The 24,176-nt window shown below is 49.7% G+C and overlaps 1 protein-coding gene across 10 annotated transcripts in view; it reads left to right on the forward strand.

Annotated features, from left to right (window-relative positions):
* rbfox3a (RNA binding fox-1 homolog 3a) overlaps window positions 1–20,970 on the forward strand; it is a 401,085-nt gene extending 380,115 nt beyond the window's left edge. For 9 of the 10 annotated variants that reach the window (XM_035404693.1, XM_035404684.1, XM_035404692.1 and 6 more), the window contains 4 exons: window positions 558–597; window positions 4,190–4,254; window positions 8,102–8,180; window positions 10,411–12,072. In XM_035404693.1, the coding sequence (XP_035260584.1) occupies window positions 558–597; window positions 4,190–4,254; window positions 8,102–8,180; window positions 10,411–10,455 (229 nt within the window). In that variant the 3' untranslated portion in view covers window positions 10,456–12,072. Of the gene's footprint in view, window positions 1–557; window positions 598–4,189; window positions 4,255–8,101; window positions 8,181–10,410; window positions 12,073–18,108 lie in introns of those variants that run through there. The other variant, XM_035404691.1, reaches the window with a different exon arrangement.
* Window positions 20,971–24,176: the final 3,206 nt, after the last annotated feature.

Genomic DNA, 24,176 nt, shown 5'->3' on the forward strand with positions numbered 1-24,176 from the left:
TGCCTGTACAGCAGTGTAGAATATGCTATCGCGCCCGCTGCCTGTGAGCTGATCACACCCCGCGTTCTTTTCGGGGGAGACGGGCGCGGCGCTGGGGGCGGACCCGGGAGCTGAATATCGACTCGTCGGGTCTGCCCCCCCCCCCCCCCCCCCCCCCCCCTCAGCAGAGTGATTTATTTTTCCCCGGTCATGTGACGCGCTCGTTCGCCCGCGTCTCGTCGGTCCCTCGACTTCCGCGCCGGAGCGGTGATCGGAAAGCAAGCGCCACCCCCTAATAGAGCGGAAAATTGCTCTTTGATTCCAAAAATCAGCGTGTTTTTTTGCTTTTTGAAGTGTCATTCTTCATTTGGCGGTGATGGAAGGGGTGCGAGGCTGCGCTGCTTTTTGTTTTCCCACCAGGCGAACGGCTGTCTGATCGGCTGAGGCTGATCTGAAAGATGGCAGATTCATAAAAAGCTGTGCGTTCTCCCAAACCTTCATCCTCCATATGGAAACCTGTGCCTGACAGATCACAGCCTTCGGGAGCTAATGCTCTGCGCCCTCTCTCTCTCTTTCAGGGTGGTTTACCAGGACGGCTTTTACGGCGCTGAAATTTATGTAAGTACAATTCATTTTTCCCCTTCCTTTTGTTCCACAATTATAAAAACAGAAGAAAGGGAGAGAAAAGCCAGGCCCCTGAGATAAATATGTGGGATCTCTCCCTCTGTCTCTTTCTCTGTCCTTCTCTCTCTCTCTCTCTCCCTCTCTCTCTCTCTCTCCCTCTCTCTCTCTCTCTCTCTCTCTCTCTCTCTGCACCTCGCTCTCTCTCTCTCTCTCTCTCTCTCTCTCTGCCCCTCTGCCAAGTCTGTGTTGATCGGGTCTTTGCGTTCGGTGCCAGGAAACCTGACAGCAGAATTTAAGCCCCCCCGAGCGTCTGCGTGTGATCTCAGCCCTTGGCACCGCCGCCCGTCTGAATCTTTCATAAGTTGGTGTCAGCCCGGGTCGCTTTCTAAAATTAGCCGGGTCCCGGGGCCCCCGCTCGCCGGCTCGGTCGTGCGAGCCCCCCGCCGAACCCTTTATCGAGCGTGCCCAGGTGGAGCCGATCGGCCAGGCGGCGGGCCGCCCCCGGGGCCGCCGGCGGAGCGGCGCGCGAGTGGGAGATAAGCGAGCCGGCGCGGCTAAACGGGATTAATCTGCCACGCGGCCGCCCGGGCCATCGCACGGAAAAACAGCCGCGGAGATACCGCCGCGCCGCCGCCGCGCGCCCGCTCCAAACAGCGTCGCGGCTGCTCGGCGAGCGGCCGATACTGATCAGCCGCGCGGGCCGCTTCCATCCGGCGAGCGGAGGAGCGGAAGCACATTACGCTGCGCGCTGGACAGTGACGCCGACAGCACCTAGCCGCCGCGATAGCCCCGCACAGCGCTGCGCCGTTAGCCTAGCGCCGGTCGGCGTGGGTACGGCGCGCGGCTGGCTAGCATTAGCGCCGACCCCTTAACTCTCCGCCCTCGGCCCGTGGCCCGGCGTCCTCTGGGCCGGCCCGGGACCGGCCGCTCCGGCGCTTAGCCTGCCAGTCCTTCCCCCCCCCCCCCCGCGCGCGCCTGTGCCATTAGCCCTGGCATTGGCCCGTCCACCGCCCCGGCCCGTCCGCGCGCGCTCTGAGACCTCCTGTCAAGGCGCCAGCGCCCGCGTTAGGGGGGCCGGCAGCCCCTCTGCCCTCTTTGTCCCCCGCATTAACCCACAGTGCGTCCAGCCGGCCACTGGCCATTGAAATCTGTCTATTAAAACACACACACGCACACAACTTCTCACACAGCACACAATCCGCGGGGACGGGGGTTTGTTCCTTTTCACGCTGCGTTTGATATACTCCCCCCCCCCCCCCCCCCCCCCCCAGTTTTAGTTCCTTTTCCAAAGTGACAAACGCACCCTAATCCCGCCCGCCCCTCCCCCCTGGGCTAAAGCCGCGTTGTATGCGCGAGCGTGTCAGGAGCTATTAGCCGCCCAGGTAACGGAGAGAGAGGGAGAGGGAGCGCGGGCGCCCAAAGCGGCCTCTCTCCCTGGCAGCGTGTCACCGGAGGAAATCAAAAAGGTGTTTGCGTTGTAGATCAGAGCCGGTGCAAACAAACAGACAGACGAGGCCCGGGGAGCCGTGGCGACGAGCCGAGCCCCCCCCCCCCCCCCCCGCCACCCGCCCCCCGCCCCCCGGGGCCCGGACCGCCCGTCCAAACCGAGCCCCCCTTTGGCAGGGACGCGGCTTCGCCGGGAACCGCCTCGTAAATTAAAGCGGCGCACAATGGCGGAGACAACAAAGGCCCGGGCGGCGTGGCCGCGCTGATCTCAGCCTGCCGCCGCTGATTTGTGGGTCCGCATCTGCTCTGGCCAGCGCCGCAGACGGGCCCCGTCCCACAGCGCGCGGGTCCCAGGAGGCCCCTGCTGCGGGACGGCAGGGACTGGGGACTGTCCCCTGCGCTTAGCGTTTGGGGTATTACTCACCCCCCATAGAGGGGGGGGGCTCGGGCTCACCTGCATCTCAGCCCTGGAATCGCCAGTGACCTGATTTCATATTCAGCTGTGCTACCAGATGTTATACATTTGATCTCTGCCGCGGACCCCATCGGACACCAAATCCAAAGTTTAAAAAATAAATGAACGCATCCATTATTTACAGGCAGATCTCCTCTGCAGTGTGCAGAGGGGCACGCAGAAGTGCTGAGAATAATCTGGGAGCATAAGAGAGGAGACGGAGTGTGTCAGCTGGGCCAGAGAGCGTTACCAATGAACAGAACCCTGCATCTGTGTGGAAGTGCGAGTGTGTGCTTATTTGAGGCAGATGAAGATGCGGGTGTGTGCTTATTGGAGGCAGATGAAGATGCGATGTGCGCTTAGTTGAGAGAGATGAAGATGCGAGTATGCGCAGTCACAGCGCAGGTCCACTGTTTCTGCCCCTGCGCCGATCGGAAAGGCAGAACACAGCTAAAAGCTCCAGCCCTGCTGTACAGCGCTCTCCAGTCCCCCAGTAAGGGCTGAGTCTGGGACAGGGATTGGGCTGCTCGTGTCTCTCACCGCTCAGTGAGACAGCGAGCGCCCCGCCCCCGTCACGCGGGGGACACTGTGCCGCCCGCTGTGCTGTTTGAGGCCCCTGAGAGGGGTCTGGGTCCCTACCGTGGGTCCCCTGCATTGCGCAGCTCCCCTCAGCTCAGCGCCAGAGGCCCTGTGCAGGACTGGCACATTAATTAAAAGCTTGTTAATCGCCCTGGCCCTTAAAGAAAAGGGAAGCCTGGGGGGAGGGGGGCGGGTGCACACACCCCCTTCCTCCCTCAGGTTCTTCCACATTTCATCCTGGATTCTGTATGACTGCATCACACCAAAGCTGAGAGGCTGTGTGTGCGTGTTTGTGTGTGTGTGTGTGTGTGTGTGTGTGTGTGTGTGTGTCTGTGTGTTTATGCAGTCATTAATGACACACCAACAATCTGAGCGGAAATGCACAAATTGGCCTTCAGTGCTGGAGAGGGTCTGGATGTCAAAGCCAAATGACTGAAACCGCACTCTCCTGGATATCGCTGTTCATTTGAAAAGTACCCCAAAGCTCTCTTTTTCTGTATCACTGGGAGTTTTTCATTGTTCTGCTAAAACAGAAGCAGCGCTTTGTCTCAGCTGACACATGTGACACTTCGGAGCGCCGCTGTTTGTTTGCGCTGTTTTTGTTTTGCGCTGTTTTGTTGTTCAGAATGGGGCCGAGAACGCCACTCCAGCCAGCAGTGTGGCGCAGATAGGGCTTCATTATGAGGAACGCCTGGCAAAGCGAGGACTTCTTTCGTTTTCCAACACGCTCTCGTTTTCTTTCCATTCCCGCTGCGTCTGTCTTGTGTGAGGCTTAAAGCATGCAAACATGTCAAGCGAAATATGGATTTCTTTGAGTGTCTGCATGTGGTTCTTGGCGCAGATGAAATCCCAAACTCTGGAGGATTCGTTTTAAAAATAAAATGGCCTCCAGTGTAATTCTCTGGAGGACTCCGGGGAGCCGCGATGGCGAGTGTGTGCTCTGGCGCGGGGACAGATTCGGCCGGGCGCTGCCGGGGGTCCACACATTGTTTGATCTCAGGCTTGTGGGGGGGGGTGTATGGGCAGAGGGGGGCGGGGGTACCTCAGTGTGCTGGCTAGCTGGAGTCACGGTGAGCCAATGCGTCTAACTCTGTGTTTGATTGACAGGGGGGTTACGCCGCGTACAGATACGCCCAGCCTGCCGCCGCCGCCGCCGCCGCCTACAGTGACAGGTAAGAGGACGGGAAACGCACCCACACACACACACAGACATACACACACACACGCACGCACACACACACACACACACACACGCACACACACACACACACACACGCACACGCACGCACGCACACACATACACACACAAGCACACATGCACTCACACACACACACACACACACACGCACGCACACGCACCCACACACACACACACGCACGCACACGCACACACACACACACATGCACTCACGCACGCACATACACACACGCACACACACACACACGCACTCCACTCACACACACACACACACGCACTCACGCACGCACATACACACACACACGCACACACACACACACACATACACACACACACACACACACATACACACACACACACACACATTACATTACATTATTACATTACAGGCATTTGGCAGACGCTCTTATCCAGAGCGACGTACAACAAAGTGTATAACCATAACCAGGAACAAGTATGACGAAACCCCTAGAGAGAAGTACCGGTCCAAGTACAGGGAACAACCGCATAGTTCAACTTGGACCCTGGTGGTTAAACTGATTAACACTAACAACGAGAACGGCAACAACGCAATCTATGGAAAAATAAAAATAAATAAATAAAAATACAAGTAGTCGTTAAGACTGGCGCATCAACTAAGTCACCTATTAAACAGCTGCCTAGTTACACCCCTAAGTTTAGTCATTTACAGGGGGGGAAGGGAGGGATGGGGAGAGGTGCAGCCTGAAGAGGTGGGTCTTCAGTCGTCGTTTGAAATTGTTCACAGTCTCAGCTGTTCTGACCTCCACAGGGAGGTCATTCCACCATCGTGGGGCCAGAACAGACAGGAGACGTGTTCTGGAAGTGCAGGTGCGAAGAGGGGGAGGTGCTAGGCGTCCTGAGGTAGCAGAACGGAGGGATCTGGCTGGCATGTAGGGTTTGAAAAACTTGTGAAGGTATGCTGGGGCTGATCCCTTGACTGCCTGGTATGCTAGAACCAATGTTTTGAATTTGATGCGAGCTATAACAGGCAGCCAGTGGAGGGTAGTGAGCAGAGGAGTTACGTGGGAGTGTCTGGGGAGGTTGAAGACCAGACGAGCCGCAGCATTCTGGATGAGCTGCAGGGGTCTGGTGGCAGATGCCGGTAGTCCAGCCAGAAGAGAGTTGCAGTAGTCCAGGCGGGATAGAACCATTGCTTGGACCAGGAGCTGGGTTGAGTAGGTGGTGAGAAAGGGGCGGATTCTGCGGATGTTATATAGGAAAAATCTGCATGCCCGGGTTACTGCTGCAATGTTGTTGGAGAGGGACAGCCTGTTGTCCATCATCACTCCGAGATTCTTGGCGCAGGGTGATGATGTCACTACGGTGTCCCCTAAGGAAATGGAAAAGTCGAGGAGGGGAGAGGATAGAGCAGGAATAAAGATTAGCTCCGTCTTTCCCGGGTTGAGCTTCAGGTGGTGATTGTCCATCCAGCTCTGTATGTCCCTCAGGCAAGCGGAGATGCGGGCAGGGACCTGTGTGTCCGATGGGGAGAAGGAGAGAAAGAGTTGCGTGTCGTCGGCATAGGAATGATAGGACAGGCCATGGGCAGATATTACAGGGCCAAGGGATCTGGTGTACACACACACACACACACACACGCATGCACGCACGCACGCACACACACACATACACACACACACGACTCCAGCGGGTGCCGCCGGTCGCCCCCACTTCCCAAACTCCTGCGCCGCCGCCTTCGCAGCGAGAGCAGAAGCTCTCATCTCTCAGCGTGATTTGCAGCTGCGCCTCAGATTTATGTAACTTGACTGATTTCGCCCTCAGCGATAGCAACAACCCAAAAAAAAAACCCCCGCGCTCCGCTCTGCGATAGGAAAGACAGATGCCTTCGCCGCGCGCTCTCCTTCCCTCATCGTTTCGCTGGTGTCGGCGAGCCGCCCCGCCTGTCCGCCGGTCTCGGGGTGTCCGCCGGGCCCCGCGGGCTCCGAGCGGGGCGTCCCCGGCCCCCTCGGTACCCCCCCCCCCCCACCCAGCCATCCGCGGGGGCCGGGCTCTGGCCATTTGGGAGTTGTCAGTGATTTATCCGGACCTTCGAGGACCCTGTCAGGTTGGATCAGAGCAGCTGGGAATCTAATCTGGGAGAGATTGAGCGTGTCACTTGTGATAACGTATGCCCTGCCCGGAAGCCTGAAGACCCCAGATAATGTGAGATTTATCAGAACTGCAGGCGGCTCAAATTATGAGCAGCGGAGATGGGCAGGCGCAGAGATTGGACAGCGGCATTATTCTGCCGGAGTTATTTCACCCCCGCTCTTCTGTCTTTCCCTTTTTTTGCCACTTTAAAGGCATTCTGTTCTGTTTTTTTAATATTATGGTTTGGAGCGAGAGGACGTGCCGATCGGATTAGCACAGACCTGAAAATCCGCTCCCTGGCGTTTTGGGCTGAGCCTCACGCACGGGCGTGTGGTATCAGAGGCGCCCCCGGGGCGCGGGAACGGGCCGGGGCTCTTTGCAGGAGGGCAGGAGTGCGCCGCGGGGTGACGGGGGGCCCCGTCGTGTGGAGGAGCGAGACTGAAACTAATTCACAAAAACTGACAACAGCCCACCTCGCTCCCATTCACACTGCAAACGGGCCAGCTCCCGGGACCTCACACACACTCACACACACACACTCACACACACACACACACACACACACGCACACACACTCACTCACTCACTCACACACACACACCCACTCACACACGCACACACACACACACACGTACGTACACACACACACACACACATGCACAAATGCACACACACCCACTCACACATGCACACACACACACACGCACACACTCACACACAGGAAGTGTTCACTCCACGCTCATTACCCCACAGTGCACCGGTGCGGTCCCCCCCGCCATGGAAAACAATCCCCCCCCCCGATGTCTCGGGGTTCCCCTCTCCCCTCCGCCCGCCGCGTCCCCCCCCGAATATGAAAAGCCCAGCTCGCCGTTCCAATTTCACACACCAGGCCTGACCTTTGATGTTTTAATCCCAGATGACAACACGCGGTTAAATCTGATATTATGTCCCTGTGTAATGGCCATGTCTGGGTCGGCTTCGTCTGCTTTGGAAAAATTATTTTCCCCTCTCTCTCTCCCCCCTCTTTTTTCCCTCACTGATTCGGTGCCCTCGGTCCTTGGCTGGAAGAACCTTATCTGCTCCCCGCAGACCCTCATTTGCAAGCATGCGTTTGAAAAAAAGTAAATAAACGAATAAGCGAAGTCGAGTAAATAAATAAATAAGACACATCTTGTCCCGTCTTATAAGGAAATTGGAAGGATTAGTTCCGAACCACCAGCAATGAAAAGACTGGGAGTAAACCCACAGTGCAGCCAAGGTAAACAAGAGGACAGCAGGAGAGCATAGACGCTTTGGAGAGGCCCACACACACCCCTGCACTCTCTCTCTCTCTCCCTCTCCCACTCTCTCTCTCCCACCTTCTCTCACTTTTTCTCTTCCCGCCTCTTTCTCTCATCCTTTCTCTCCATATCTCCATCTTGCTTTTCTCTCACTCGCATAGAAATCATATAATGAAAAATCAATGTGTGCGTGTGCATATATATTTATTTATATATATATAATCTTTTATATGATGAGAAACATCTTTTACTTATTTGGGTAAAGAAAACAATGTCTGCGGATGCTGACTTCAGTGAATGTTTGCCGAGGCTGACGCGGTAAATGAACGTTCGGCGTTCCGCGCGTCTGGAGTCGGCGGGCGGCTCTGCGTTTAAATATTTGCCGTTGCGGCCGCGGTGAAAATGTGTTCCTTATCTCTCCCCTGGCAGTTACGGCCGAGTCTATGCAACGGCAGACCCCTACCACCACACAATCGGCCCTGCCGCCACGTACAGCGTCGGTACCATGGTGAGTCCCCGCCTCGCCCAACGGCTAATTTAATTACGGGCGTAGCTCAGCCGCAGAGAGTCCAGGTTCAGAGGCAGCGGAGTCGCTGAGCGCTTGTGTCTGTTAGATAGGGGGAGCGGCGCGCCAGGCTCCGCGCTGCGCCGCTTAGCACAGCCTGCTGGAGCAGCACAGAATACCCTCAGACGGAAATGTGAAGGGAGTTACTGATGGGAAATTGTAGGAAATGTAGACATTTTCTGTGTGCCCAGTGTGTACATATTCATATTCATCACTGTATTTAGCATCCCATAGAAGGCCTATATTTAGGTCTGAGGAGAACTTTGAGAAGTTATTTCATGGAGCGTGCTCAACTTTTTACAATGTACCTTTTGCTGTGACTGCTGATTTGAAAAGGTTTGAACCCCCAAGTTCTTGCCACTTCAGTAAATGAAAAGGGATGTTGCATCTCAGAATTCCCATTGATTTAATTTAACTTCCCTGCATAAATTAAATCAAAACAAGTTTCATGTCAGATTTTTTTTTTTCCCTGGGAATAAATTTCAAATTTTGCAGGGAAGCAGTCGAACTGTTAATGTTTGTTTTTAGCTAGCTTTTGCAGCTAACATCAAAGATGAAAAAAATCTCAAAAGCAAAACCAAAAAAAGAGAAACGGTGTACAATTTGTTTTCTTTTGCGGGTGTGGGTAGGGACTTGAGGACTTTTGGAAAGATTAACGACCATCAAGCGCGTGCAGCGGCGTGCCGTGGGAGATTAAAGAAAGAGAGAGACAGAAAGGAAGGAGGAGAGGCAGAAATGAAATGATTCCATCGCACCCACCTCCCCTGCCCACGAGCTTTATCGGACGAGCGCTCTGCTTTAGACAAATGACTCGAATTTACCGAGCCGACATGCGTGTGATTTCTAAAACCGTACAATTCCCCGGTGCAGCTGCTAGCTAAAAGCTTTCATTAATTAAGACAATTTTTTTCCTCTTCATTTACTTAATTAAAACTGTGGCCTGTGTTGCTGAAGTTTTTTCTTTCTTCTTTTTTCAAATTTTCTTCCCTTTCTTTCCACTGCAGTTTCCCCCCCCCCCTCTTAACCAAAAAAAAAAAAAAACGTGTCCCCTCTCCTGTACCCTAAAAGCCTTGGGGGGGGAAGGGGGGAATGGAATGGCGAGGAAGGCGAATTGGTAGTGAACAAACGACACAGAGTCCGAGACGCACAGTGCAGGACCTCTGTGAACTACAAGCGCTTGCCTGGAAACCTAACGCTGCTTTGGTTTTTAATTATTTAATCATATTTGATTAGTACTTCCTTAGGAAAGAGGGATGTTTTTGCATTAAAAAGCCATTCAATAATGAGTTCCTCAGAGGTTGAGCAAAATTCTCTTTGCAGATTTCCAGTGCACTGAAATTGCAAATTTATGCCACGTTTATGAAAGGTTTTGCATAAGCAAGAGGGTTCCCTAAAATTAGGGGAATTTAGCCTTTGAAGATTTTGAGTTTAGCCCTTGGAGGCAGGCCAAACAGCAGTACGGTTTTAGCCGAGCATGATGTGCGTTTGTTCGGTCTGGTTAACCAGAGCCAAGCGGGCGATGTAGACGGCCTTTCTGTGGTGCTTACATGCAGCCAGCAAGGTGGGACCCCTCCTGTGGAGCATGAAAGAGAATAATCTCTCCCTGCTCAAAAGAACACTTCGCTAGTTTCAGTTTGATCTCTGATATTAAGGTAATCTGCAACGCTTATGAGCCTATAGAATTTTTTTTCCCTTCATAAAAGTCAGCATAGGTGAGAACTTTTTTTTTTTTAAATCAAAGAAGTATGTACTTTTCAATTGGGTTCATAATTTAATTTGTACATTTACCTGCTCCATAAAGTGGCTGTATCACGGTACATTAGTAATGCAGATTACTCTTGAAACTATTCTGAGTTTCAGCAAATTGCAGTAGTACACTGAAGTGAATATATTGACGTTTCCAGGTTTGACGGTTTTTTTCACTACCAAGTCGCTCCTCACTCAGACAGCGAGCCCACACACGCGCTCCTTCACCCATTCCCTCACGCTCAAATCTGTCCGCTCTACCCTAATCACCACCACAATCTCCCCAGTCGCATCCTCCCTAATAACACACCTGTCCAAAGTGAGTCTACAAAGAAAAAAGGGAAGAAAATTTTTGCAAAAAAGAAGTCAACAATCAAGCTTTCTTCTTAATACTGATTGGAACTTTTTTTCATCTTTGATGTTGCAGGCTAGCCTATACAGAGGAGGGTACAGTCGCTTCACTCCCTACTAAAGAGAGAGAAACATTGCCCCAACAAAAAACAAACAAACAAACACCTCCTTCTTCATGGAAAAATAACTATAACAAAAAGCTTCCAGGTCACAACGCTGACCCTCCCCCCAACACCCTCTCAAGTTGATGTTATATTTGAAGAATACTCTATTATTATCTTACTCTGTAATTATTTTATAGGATGTTATGCTTCATTTATATTTATTTCATGTATTTATTTGTATAAAAATGTGTACCCTGCTCTGTCTGTCTGTAAGGGGGGGGACTCCTTTGTGAAGAGGACACCCCAAAAAAAAAAAAAAAAGAAGTGGGGGAAGTGGGAGGGGCAAAGTGGGCGTCGTCCTATGAGCATTCTCAAGTCTAAGACAGCCATCACTTGCAGAGTTTTACCAGGTGGAGAGAGAGGGAGCGCGGGTCCTTAAAGGCCGATAAGGGGCTCAGGTTTTGGGCTCGGGCTCAGATTAGAGGCGCTGGACAGGGGCAGCTCGCGGGGAGAAACGCCCGGCGGCTGCACGGGTCCTTCTCGTCGCACGCCGGCGATTCAGGGACGCTTTCGGACGAGGCGCCCGTCGGTAGCCACCAAAAAAAACAAATTGGCTAAGTAGCGGCCCGCGCCGGCGGGACGAGCCGACGCGCGGCGGGCTGCGGGGGGGGGGGGGGGGGGGGGAGAGGGGCGAGGTGATAACGACGCTGTTGCCGGGGACGAGCGCGTTAATGCCCAGATCAGTCTTCATTACCGGAGTGGCCGGGCGGGCGGCGGCGCTGCTTGATCACCCGCTGTGAGGGGGCCTCGCCGCGCCCCCCGATCCATTCATTACAGCCCCCACAGCAAGATGCACGAGGGAGGAGAGGGCCTGTCCCGCACCCCTCTCTCCCTCTCCCTCTCCCTCCCCCTCCCTGTCCCTGCCTCCCTCCCTCCTTCTCCTGGCGGAGCGGGGGTGAAGGCAGGTCGCCCCGCCTCCCCGAGCATGCTCATTAAGGACGGCGCCCACGCCGCCGCTGCCGCCGCGCGGGCCGCCGGCGGCTCTCCCGTTCCGTTGGTCCGAGGCGCTTAGCGGCAGCTCCTCGCGCGATTAAGGGAGCGGGGAGAGAGAGAGAGAGAGAGAGAGAGCGAGCTGCGCAGCGCCCGGAATGAAGCGGGAACGCCGCCGCCGCCCCGCCCGGCCGGGGGACGCATCGGTGTCTTAGTGAAACCAGTGATCTGTAGGAGTCATGTGACGCTACGCGCAGTAGAGTACCAGGAAGAAGAAGAAAACAAAAAAAAAATGTTGATGTATCCCATTGCCACCGGCTGGTTTTAAGGGCTGGATGTGATCCACTGTTCTCTGGCGTGTGCAGTGGAAGTCATAGGTTTCACTCCTCAGATTTATGTGTCATTAGCTACCTGAAGACTGTACCGGGCCGGGCGTGTTTGCTTCTCATTAAGAGAACGCCGGTTCATTTAGCGGCTTCAGCGCTGCAGATCCTAATAACCGGCTCTCTTCTACATTAGCTCCATGATTCACTAGAACAAAAAAAGAAAAGGCTCCAGAATGTTTCTACCTCGGGCTAAAACAGCAAAGTGGGAGAGAGAAAAAAAAAAAAAACAGAGTGAAGTATGAATTTGTGATAACCGCTGGAAAGATACAAGCCTTTCCCGTGAAAAGGAGTGAGAGGCAGGCAGTGGAAAACTCCTGTTGCCAGGAATCAATTGATCTTAATCAGACTGCATCCATCGCGCTGCTCAGACACACAATTGAAAGGAATCGCAGCTGAGATAGAGAGCGTTTAGGTGTGTTGTGCGCCGCCCATCCGCACCCTGCCTGCAGGAGATCCGATGACACAGTGGGGAGGGGGGGGGGGGGCGCGGGGGGGGGGGGTGGGAAGAAAAAAAACAAACTATCAAGAAACTCCACACTCCAGATATTCTTCAGCTTTATTTCTCTCTCTCTCTCCTGCCCCCTTGCCCAACACCTGAGAGATACTTTAGAGAGCTTCTCCCAGATAGAGGTGAGATTGACGCCGTTCTTGTGTGAAACGCTCTCTCAAGGTGACATTCCCCCCCCCCCCTCCCTCCCCCCCTCTCTTCAGTGCCCAGCTCTTTTAAACAGGCCCGGCGAGGGGCCGATGATAACGGGACCCTGCCGTCCTGAGAACAGAGAGGGGAAACCAATAATCCCGGGAGTGGAAGTGAAATAGTGCTCCCTCGTTTCGGGGCGGCCGAGGACGTTGATCATGTCCCCTCCCGGAGGAGGGTGCACACATACACACCGCACAGTAAATAGCCGCCCGCCTCAGATGGAATTGTAAGGGGGAGTTATAGGAGAGGGAAAAAGGACCTGTAGAAAACCAGCATCCGAGGCAATTTACTTCACAGATTAAAGATAACACCATTCAGTCAATAACCACTGATCTCATTTGAAGATACACTAGACTAACTCCGCACACAGTGCAGCCAGCTTAGTCCATTACCATAGCTGCTGTAGCGCTTTCTCCAGACGTTATATTCTGCCCGCGCGTTTAGAATGAGAAACTGGCGATTGTGAAATATGGATTGGATGAACTGATTTTTTTGCCCCCACCTCTCTGAGTGAGGGAGAGTGAGAGAAAACAGATGTCCAAAATTTCAGAGTTCCCTTTCGCGTTCTTTGCGTTTTTTGGGCGCCCTCTCCCCGTTCGGGGGCTCTACCCTGTCGGCGAGGCCACCGTTCTCAGGGCCCAGAGGGCGTCGCGGAAGGCGGCGGGTGTAGTCACAGCAACGGCGGGGCCCCTCAGACTGAGGGGCGGGGCTGAGTCCGCGAACCGCCACGGACGCCGCGCTCATTCTCCAAACCACTGAGCAGAGCTTTTCTCATTTCCCCCCCCGCCCCCGCCCCCGCCCCCCCGGTTCAGTCGGCCGTTCTGGATTCCCTGCACAGCCGCGGCGGCGCTCTCAATCACCGATAGTCGCTTACGCACGAGGCGCACGCACACGCATCCCTTTCAGGTTTCAGGGGGAAAATCGTTTCGGGATCCAAACTAGGAAACACAATTTTCTGCTCCCATTCAGAGGCTCCCCCGGGAACAATTTCAGGTTATTTGCGTTTTTTTTTTTTTTTCTCCTCCTCCTCCTCTCCCCTCCTCTCCCCGTGCTCCCCAGGCTCCCGTCAGCGCGGGTCCCTGGAGCGGGTTCAGGGGGAACGCTCCGTTGCTTAGGGCCTGACTGAATGAGGGAGCGCGTGTGTGTTTAGCGCTCCGCCCGCGGTCAGGGTGTCAGCCCTCCAATCGCACGCTTGCCTTTAAGCCTGCTTCGCAAACCCCGGAGAACACAGCAGATTTGTTTGCCGTCTACCGGCAACCCCTCCCTGCCTATCAAAAGTCGGCGCCGACGTCTGTCTGTCCTTGATTTATCATTCGTCCTCCGAGCATGAGTTACGGTGGCATTCGATTGGTCGAGGTGTCGTCGGTTTTCCCCCCAGTGTTCCTTATTCAAGCCTATGTTTGTGAGGCAGATAAACGCAGGCAGCTTGCACCACATACAGAGGTGCATCGTTTAAATTAACATTTTACTAACGGTTTACAAATTTCTATCTTTCATTGTGTTTGTCTTTTTAAATAAGTTCTAATTAGGTTTTTAAAATGAAGTATTGTTAATGCAGCGCTTTGGGTGAGTCACTGAAGCTATTTTTTGTGCAGGTGCACAAATCGCGGTAACGTTGTTGAAAGTGTGTCCAGCAACAAGATTTTTAAAAAATAATAATAATCTAAAATTCACAACCTAAAACCAGCTGCAATGTGGGAATGGAATACAGACTCTTAAAAGCTGTTATCAGCAGATGTAAATAGCAGTTATATGTCTGAAATGGTTACTTTCTATCCTCTGGTCCATGGCGCTATACATATTTTGTTTTCACATTTGTTTTATTTATTTATTTTACATTTACAAGGTGTTATATTTATAGAGCTAACAGTTACACATGCCAGTACTTGTGTATTATAGTATAAGGTGTTAAAAAACATAGTATTTATTAGCATATTAAAAAGACTATAGTATTATTATCATTAGATTCAAAGAAATGTAGAACAATGATCTAGATGATAAAATGTTCTTCCTTTTATATACTAATATTATGTACTTAGGGTTACACCATAGGGACATTTTTATATAATTAAGAAAAAGGCTTTAAACCATATTGTTTATACCTTTTTTTGAAGAAGAGGGATAGCCGATGTCTTTATATGTGTTTCTGATCAAATTATTCTGTGAAGTGTGTGTTGTTGAATGTATAAACTGTGTCAAAGTAACCACTAGGAATTAAAGCTGCTCTCTGACAATAAATGGGTTTTATTTGTTTCCCAGCTGAAAGTGACGCACACAGTTTTAAATGACTTTCCTCTCTGTCCTCTTTACAACACCACTAAAACACGGGGGGCTGCTCGAGGAGACAGAGCAAATATTTGAGCCAATAATCTTCTGAAGGATCGTGTAAGGAGTAAATAAGGTTTGGCTGGTTCAAATGTTGCAACGATAGCCCCGGCTTAATTTGCATCTGCATCACTATTGAATTTGGGGAGGGGGAGGGGCTTACTCGCTAAGGGCTGAAATAAAGCTCTACGCACAAGGTATGGAATATAAAGAAAGCTTCCTTTTCTCCTCAGTCCTGAGCTGCTCAGGTTGCTTTGTGTCCAGCATATCCCCCCACCACTGCAGTGTCAAACACTTCATCTGCTGTATTAAAGCCTTACAGCTTCCAGTGTGGCTTTATGTGTTATTCACTGAAATCAATAGGCGGTTGCATCAGAAAAAGTATTGACTGTCAGGATGTTTTCTTTTTCAATTCAAAGTATTAAAGTGAATAGTATATTTCTATGAATTAATGATATACTGTATTTGTTAGAATAAGAAAAGTAGAAAAAGGAAAGTGAATGTAAAAGTGGAAAGATTGCAAATGAGTGTTGAAGCTCATCTATGAATCTGATGAAATCCTTTGTCTTGCATGGATGCTGCAGTGAGCCATTAAATGATTGCCAGTTTAATTGGCTTTGTTAATGCAGTCATTTGTAAGATGGCACCATGGCACTGCGTCCAGTTTAAAATGGCGGTGGGCTTACTCTCTCCCCACTATAATCTTCTATTGTTTATTGTATTTTGCTGGACATTATTCAGTATTGAAAGCCACACCAGCCTTTGTATCTCGACTATTCCAGGTTGATGTTTGAGACAGTTCAGTGTCTGATGATCTTCATTCTCTTAAAATTCTGAATTAGCTAGTAGCAATCAAAGCGAAGCTGATATACGACCCAGACATTATTTGTCTATATTTTTGCTTATGCTTAGCGCTCAAAGAAAAATTTGAAAAATGTACTGCCTGTGTTGCTTGACGATGGTGGTACTGAAAGAAAAAGAAAAAAAGTCATTCCTGTGACATCAGTACAGATGAGTACTGCCTTGGCATCACATCAGTAAATTGCATTTCTCACAACTGCAAAATATCTGGTGGATGTATTGGTCCCAGTGGGGGGTCATGGCCTCTGCATGCTAACGCTAACCCCGTAAACCTCAGCAGTCCCAAGAAGAGGAGAGGGCACCCCCAGTCCTCGCATTCTGCTGAGGTGCCATGTCTCCTACTTTCCATGCCAAGAGGGCATCGCTATATAAACATACAAACAAATGAATTAACATCGATGCCCATGTGTACAGACGACAGGGAGGGAAAGTAAACCAAATGCGCAGTTGGCACGTGTTTTACTGTGTTTTACTGAACTGTATGGCATGAAACATAAGCTTACACATATACACGTGCATGCACACACACACACACACACACAGCCTTCCTTTGTTCTGCAGAGGTTTCGAAAAACATTGCCCCACCCATTCTTCCTAACGCAGGGAACATGACAGTTCAGAGTCAGCGGACCTCTTGAAAACAATTTACTGGTATTGCTGATGCAGGACTCTGAAATGTAAGCAGCCTCACCCGGAAGATAGGTATTCATTTGTTAATTTAACAACTACCAATTATTGTGATCTGTTATTCTTTGAAAAGATAAGGGGTTTTTTGCAGGACAAAGCAGAGTCATTTAAAATTGTGTCTTTAAAACTCCCCCTCCCTTTTAAATATCCTCTGTTGTTGCATTTTTATTCCGTGAAGGGATTTGTAGAAAAGAAAAAAGCAAGCAGAAAGTATAGAACATGTATGTTACCTATGTATATACGCACATATTACAAATTCTCTTTTATATATATATATATATATTTAATCATCTCTCCAGTGGACTTATGGGTGTATTTGTTATACTGCTGAACGTGTTAAATGTATGGTGTGTTGTTTTTTTTTGAGTTTATTGATCCAATATGTTAAAAAAAATTTCAGCCTTAAAATATTTAGATTAGCTTCATGTTGGTGTATGTGACATATCTAAGGAACCGTTGTAGTTCTGAGTGTCGATATAAAGCCGAGATTGACATTTCAGTGTTTATCATCACAATTTAATATACTTTCTGTCTTTAAAGAAATGGCTTTGCATCAAGCTTGTCTATTCTTTTTGAAAAACGTGTCACATTTTTTTATCCTTATTATTCAAAGGAAGGTAAAGCTATTTTATATGTATTTCGTTTTTTCCCCTCTCGAAAATCAGCGGAGGTCTGTGTGCGATGAGTAATCTCTACGAGACTCCGGGGGGGGTGGGGGAGCGGGAGGATTGGGGGATGAAGGGCTGAGGTATGGGGAGTAACACGCTAGCAGGTGGTGAAAGAGGAGGAAACGTTTGGGGCTGCGACAGAGGCCTTCTCAATCTGTTAACTTCTCCCGGAGTTATTTGGCCGGGGTGATTAATACGTTTGTCGGCGCGGTTCTTGCGAACGCCCTCTTCCCGGCGCCCTCTCTCTCTCTCTCAGCAGAGAGCATGTGTGGCGCTATACCGCCGCGTTCCTCAGCCCTCGTGCCCGCGCGCGGCTATGTCCGCATTTGTTTGCCCAACTAAAAATCTTGTAAAAAAAAAAAAATCCCTCGCGAAGCGCGAGGAGCGGGCCGCACGCGGGCCAGGGCGCCGCCTCGTCGGGCGCGATTAGTATGCCGCCGCACATCTGTTTGCTTCTCCGGGGCGGTGTGAGGAACTACAAAGCCATGTTAAAATTAAAGTCTCGCTTTATTTTCTTCTGAAGATCTACGCGGTGCAGCACGTCCCTCTGAATTAGGGAGGTTCTGTCACCACCAGGGCCCGGGGACACGCCCGCCCCCCTCTCTCCTCCCTCTCCTCCAGAGGAAGCCCGTGTGTCCGTTTGTGTCTCTCTGCGTGCGGGGCGTCGCTCGGTCAGCCTGGACTAGCTTTGTCTCCTGCCCCGGCGCTCCCATTGAGCAGTAATCATAACCCGTCTCTCCTGTGTCAAAAAGACAAGCAGGCAGTTTTTATTTAGCATGTTCAGATTTACTCAAAAACTGTTTCTCTTCCTTCCCTGTAATCTCCAATCCACTAAGGACACATTATCAGTTCTGTATTCTTAGCTTTCTTTTCAAATGCTCTGTAGCAGGTGTAGTGCCCTAGTTTTGGACATAAGTATTACCCTTGGTGCTTTTTGCATGGTTAATGCGCCAGTTTGAACTTGTTTTAATTCATGTGCTAACTTTCAGTGTAACAATGACCTGCTGCCAGAACTCTCATTTACAAACACATGCCTATTTTTTCTATTTTTAGTAAATAAAAACAAAGAATACAGTATCGAGTAACGAAGGACATCAATGGAAAGGAACGGAAAACAACAAGGATGAAAGGGGGGAAAAAAAGCTTTGAAAACACCAACGGAAAAAAAAACCGACAAAAACAAAAACAACAATTTAAGAAAAAAAACAAAATAAACAAAGGAATCCTTCTATCGAGGCTGACAGGGGGCAGACGGAACGCACGCAGAACTGTGCCACAGCGACAACGTCAAAGCAAGCCAGGAGCGGGAGGGATGGAGGGGCTTCGCTTTCTCCTCCAACAGCCGCGCTGGGGTGGAAGACAAGAAGAGCTGAAGAGTGGTCAGTCATCATAAAACTTTTTATTTTTCTAAACTTTTTTAAGTTTATGATTTCCAAAAAAAAAAAGTAGAGAAAAGTGTATATAATATATATGTATAAATATGTTTTAAAAATAGGGAACTAAAAAAAAAAAAAAGTCGAAGCCGAAGTGGGGGAAGCTTGCAGTGGCTCTAAAGGGGGGCAGTGGGCACGTCCTGCTCCCCTTTACGCTGCAAACCACCCTGTCCTCTGAGTGCCTGAGGGGAGGTGCCGGGAGGGGGGCGGGACGGGAGGGCGTGGTCAGCAGCCAGACACGATTTCGCACCTCCCGCAGTGTAACATCATGCAATATCGGAATCGGCTTCCTGTGGGCGGGATCGCAAGTCAACCTCTTCCTGTGGCTGATGCCCATGGCCACCTTCTTCCTCCCCCTGTTTATATATCACTGGTACTCTCTATCTTGCGGCAGTACCACAGATAAACTTACTCCTTTCGGTAGAGTCACAGCTGATCTTCCTATTGCTCCTATTACGAGTCAGGTTCCTGTGGGCCGTTTTGCAGACCACTGATTGGGCAGTGTCAGAGGTCAACTTCCTGTTGCCAACATAAGAGGTGCGCCTGTAGACTGCACTATAAGCCTGGTTCCCTTATACTCCAGTACGGGTCAGCTCCTTGTTGGTCCTTTAATAGGTCAGCTTCCTGTGGGCAGTCGTCCAGTCCAGACTTCCAGTAAGTGATGTGAGGGATCAGGTTATGCAACTGTTCCCTGCTAGTGGGTTTCCCTGCAGAGTGAAGCGGAGCAGAACAGCGCAGAGATGGGGCTTTGTGGCAGCCTCAGAACAGGCTCGCCCGCCTGAGCTAAATCCGCATTTCTCTTATTCGGTGTGAAAGGGAAGCGCACTTCCTGTGAAAGGCAGCGCTGACGGACGAGTGGCCAGACAGACGAAACCACTGAGACTTAGGAATACCGGTGGTGTGGCAGCTCTCTGCTGGAGCATCATCCCACACTACCTTGATCTAACATCTGAGAGCCGAGATGTTTGTTCGGTGCTCTTGTGAGACCAAAAAGAAAAAAAAAAAGAAAAGGGAATGCAGCACAGGCCAGTGAGACTCGAGAGGAGTTGTACTATAGGAGGATAGACCCAGACTTTATAAATAACACATGAGCCCAGCTTGGAGGTGGAAATCCACGCCGTTCCTCCACCGCAGTCAGAGGAGCGCTCCAGCGCTGGCGATGCAAAGAGAGAGAGAGAGAGAGAGAGTATAAGCGAAGGCCCAGGAGCGAGATAAGAGCCTGCCGGAGCTCCGCTTCGCAGTCCCGCCCCTTACAGAAGGTGTGCGGAACTGCAGGTGGCCCCCGCCCCTTTCCCCCCCCCTCTCCAGGATTCGGGCCTAGGCGTCGAACGGTAAACTCCCGGAGACGAAGTTCATCTCGCGCGTTTAGTTCCTACACAAGCAGACTCCAGGAAATCGGCAGCCGATCCACTCTCACGCAGGTAATTTAGAAAAAGACGAAGGCCACGTGCGGTCGTGTTTTCCTCCCCCCCGTGCTGCTGGCGCAGTGTCAGAGCGCCTCCACAGGTGGGACATGCATTACAGAGTTACGTCCGGTAGCGCAGCTCAAGCCCGACGCTACCAAAGCATTACGTAGTGGTGTCAGTGTTGAGGTGGCCGTGCCGTGTAGTAAACCACTTTTGTACATCGTGTCAGGGGGCTACAAATTAAGAGAATTGGAGCTGTCTGCTTGGGATTGTCACAGAAATTCTGCCATCCATCTTAGAAATGGACCTTTTGCCTGCTTGCGGGGGAAGATAAAGTAAGATGGGCACCAGTTTAGTCAAAGGGTTGCAAACAAAGTTTTATTAAAGTCTATTACCTTTCTATTTATATGGAACTCTACTTTAGTGACATCCTTATATATCTAAACGTTGTACTAATAACATGCTGCCGAGCATGGTCGAAAGTCAATTGTAGCCATTTACTAATGTTGTATTATTGTATTACAAGTAAGAAAAAATATTTATATATATAAATATATATATGTGATTTGCAACCCCTCGAGAATACTTTTACCTTAATAGTTCTGGTGGAGGTAATGAAAAATGTAATTGTCAGCAGGACTTAATTCACTGTAAACGTTTGGAGGGATTTTTACTTGTGTGCCGTTTTTCTGTTTGTTTGTTTGTTCCTTTGGTTCAGCTATTGAATGTACTTTAGACTCTTGGACTTCTTATGTAAATGTTCTTATTTTTTAAACAATACTCTGTAAATGTATGTACATGCTATAACTTACCTATGCCATGATGCTGAGCCTGTGTGTCTTTGAGGAGGAAACAGTGGTGTGCAGTGGTGAAACTCTGGGAATCCAGTTGACTGTTCTTTAACAGGTTGTGAGTACACCAGACAGAGAACGAGAACTTCTCCTGCCCTGCAGGAATAGGAGAATATACATGCAATCTTTATTTAATCAGTGAGAATGGCTTGTACAGGCATCTCAAGGAGGATAAAATGAACAAGAGGAACACAGTGTTCTGGATGGTAGTTTAAAAAAAAAAAAGCATTTAAAAAAATGGATTTTCTTTCTCGAAGCAAAATGTAGGTACACGTGTATCACTCTTTAGTGATAAAGCGGAAACCTGAAGTGTTTATAGTTGTGAGCCTGGTTCACTCGTCACGTCCACGTGAACTTGCATCTTGATCCAAGGAAAGGAAAGTCATCAAATTCATCATAGATTACAGGCAATGGTTGCAGAGATCATTCTGAAGCTTTGGAATATCACACGCTGCTTAGGACTCAGGTGTATTCATTGGCAAAATAATACTCTACCTTCCATGAATTAAAAAAAAACAAAAACAAAAATGACACTGCTTCTTGATGCTGCGTTCTTGCTCTCTGAACATTTTATTTAATGTTTTTATATAACACCTGGCAATCCACAACTCATTGATTGTTAGTCTCTATCCTCAGAAAGAAAATGGCACAGGCTTTTCTTTCTGAAGGCCCTTTGGCTCCGAGCTTGTCTGTTTTGAAGTGTGAATGTGTCCAAGCACTGAAAGGAAAGCCCTTTCGTCACAAGCTTTGGTCATCTCATTCTAAAGATTCAGGGACAATGGACCATGTGGCCACTGCTGCACTTAACAGAACTGAGAATTAAAACTAAAAACAGATGTCAGTTTACAGAGGTCCAAACCCTCTGTGTTTGTGTGTGTGTGTGTGTGTGTATGTTTGTGTGTGTGTATATGTGTGCGTGTTTTTTTTTTCCACAGAGACAGATTTTGTCTTAAGACGTGTGTCCTGTCCATGCTTTTAGCCCATGTACGATGTAAAAAAGAATAAAACAAAAAAACAGAAAAAAGAAAGAAAAAGAACCATTCTGCTCACAGTGTCCATTTAGGCTTCCAGCCTCTTTCAGAGGCTCAGACCCCATGCCCCGCCCCCAAGCCCCGACCCACCCAATGGCAGTTCCCTTGAGCACAACGGTTTGAGTGGCATGTGAGAAGGCTGTCCTGGTGAAAGACTAACCTCCCATTCAGTTAATGTGTGCTTCCAGCCCAGGTTCCTGTTTTGTATTCCCGATGTACATATGCCCCCTTTCTCTGTCTTCTCTCTCAAAACTCTTGTACTATATACCAGAACCTCCTCTTCATGTGCTTTACTGTCTCTGCGCAAACAACAAAATGTTTCTATGTTTTTCTTTAACTTTTTTTGCAACTGTTCCAGTTAAATATAAGTAAAAAAAATATGAAAATAAAGAGCTATATTGAAAAATGAAAGAGTAAACTTCTGCTGTTCAAGCTCTGTACTCTAACTTTGTATTTGTTTTCTCTTTATGTATGCTTCTAATGTGCTTCAGACAAACAGTACTATTTATTATATCATTATATTATTATTATTACCATTATTATTATGATTATTATGATTATTAATAAATATTTCTTTCTTCAATCAGACTTTGTCGTTTTTTTAGGGGACGCACGATTCACGCAGTTGTGATATTGTACAATACTGAAGAAACAACAGCACCTCACTGTGGTGCTCTCCAAAACTACATCCTGACTGCCGAATATAGAACAGGCTACATTGGCACATTAAGTATTACGTTTGGGTTTTTTTTGTTTGTTTGTTTTTTTGTTTTTTTACGGCTAATTTCCCTGTCCTTGTCAGACGCTTGTTGTGAGGTATGGGAGAGGACAGCAGCAGAAATGGACGTTGGCCAGGCCGCGCGGTGCTTTGTTGAATTTGCAGCTCATCCTTGGAAAGTCAATGTAGGTTCAGCCAAGGAGCTGCAGGGAGTGCGAGGGAGGATGGTGCTTTCATATCCATTTGTCTTCGGGTCCCCTTGGAGACGCAAGACGGAGTATACCTGTCTGTCTCCACGGCGATCATTTACCTAAACAAAACAAATACGCCATCGATCCCCCTGCCCTAAAAAAATGAGGATGTGCAAGCGGTAACAAACAACCCTCTGTTCTTCAAAGCATTGATCCCGTGCCCCTCCACTTTGTCATCACCTCCCATTACGCGCACTTGTGTCCAGAGTGACCCGACACACCACAGAGCCAGGTCCAAACACTGGGACATTCAGGGGTGGGGCGAAGTGTGTGTGTGTGGGGGGGGGGGGGGGGGGAGGGTGCAAATCCTCCACTTCTTCACGTTTGGAGAAACAGGAAACGGGACATTATTTACAGGTAAGTGGCCGTTCTCATAGTCATTGCATAAGCGGAACCATACAACATGACATGCATCTTAAAAAAAGCCTTTTTCCCCTCCTTTAAGTCCCTGAAAACAAATGGAGGCACCTTCAGCCAAGGCCAGGCCCTTCCAGTTTACTATGGAAGAGCATCACCTTGAGTTATTACCGACGGCCATGCTCTAACGAGACAGACGGCACTTCAGCGAACAGCCTTCAGCTAATGGCATTAGCCACACCAGATTAACCGGTTTCACTTGGCTGCCGCTCTCTCTCTCCCCTCCATTCGGCACACAAGGCTACACCGGCTGACTGCAAGGAAATGGCCCCATCATTTAATTCCCTATAATAAACCAGATTAACTAGCCCTCACTATATTAGCCATCTTTCCCGTTACTGGCATTAGCCAGCCCAATCAGTCCAGCTAATGGATGACAGGTGTGTAGAGATATGGCTATTAACTTGGCACGGTGAACTTGGCCATCGCTTCGGAGTGGGCGTGCGTGTGACGCCTGACACACCCGGCACATGACCGCGGGACGGTGCCGCCGCGTGACTGTCACTCATCAGATTGCATGTAGCGCAGGGAATTGGTGTAAGCACTACGCCGTGCTCTTTGGGAGTCTCCCGCCATTTCAGTTTATCCCTCCTGGAAAGAAGCTAATGCTAACAGGAGCTATTGTGCAGAAGTGTGAAGTGAGACTCGATTATCTCCGTTACCCCTCTCTGTTTGCTCAGCGTGCGTCCGTTTCCAGTCTCACGTGTAGAGCTCTTACATGTTTTCACAGATGCGATGCAGCTGGGGGTTTGAGAGATTGCATAAAAGGAAGGTTTCTTGTACTGCGATGTGAACTAGGAGCACAAGCGTTCTCTGAGGGACTGAGGGTCTGTGAACCTGTGTGGCGTCGCCTTCCATCTTTGTTTCTGGCTGGGACTGTGGCGCAAGCGTTTGTGTGAAATTCAGACATCTGAACAAAAGAGGACAAAAAGTGCCCCCCCATCCCCCCCGCTCCCCCAGGGAGGGGCTATTAAGACACTGCACGGCTGCTGTGTATTGTTGAGCTTGTGTTAA

Source organism: Anguilla anguilla, chromosome 2, assembly GCF_013347855.1.
Source record: "Anguilla anguilla isolate fAngAng1 chromosome 2, fAngAng1.pri, whole genome shotgun sequence".
Classification (NCBI taxonomy): domain Eukaryota; kingdom Metazoa; phylum Chordata; class Actinopteri; order Anguilliformes; family Anguillidae; genus Anguilla; species Anguilla anguilla.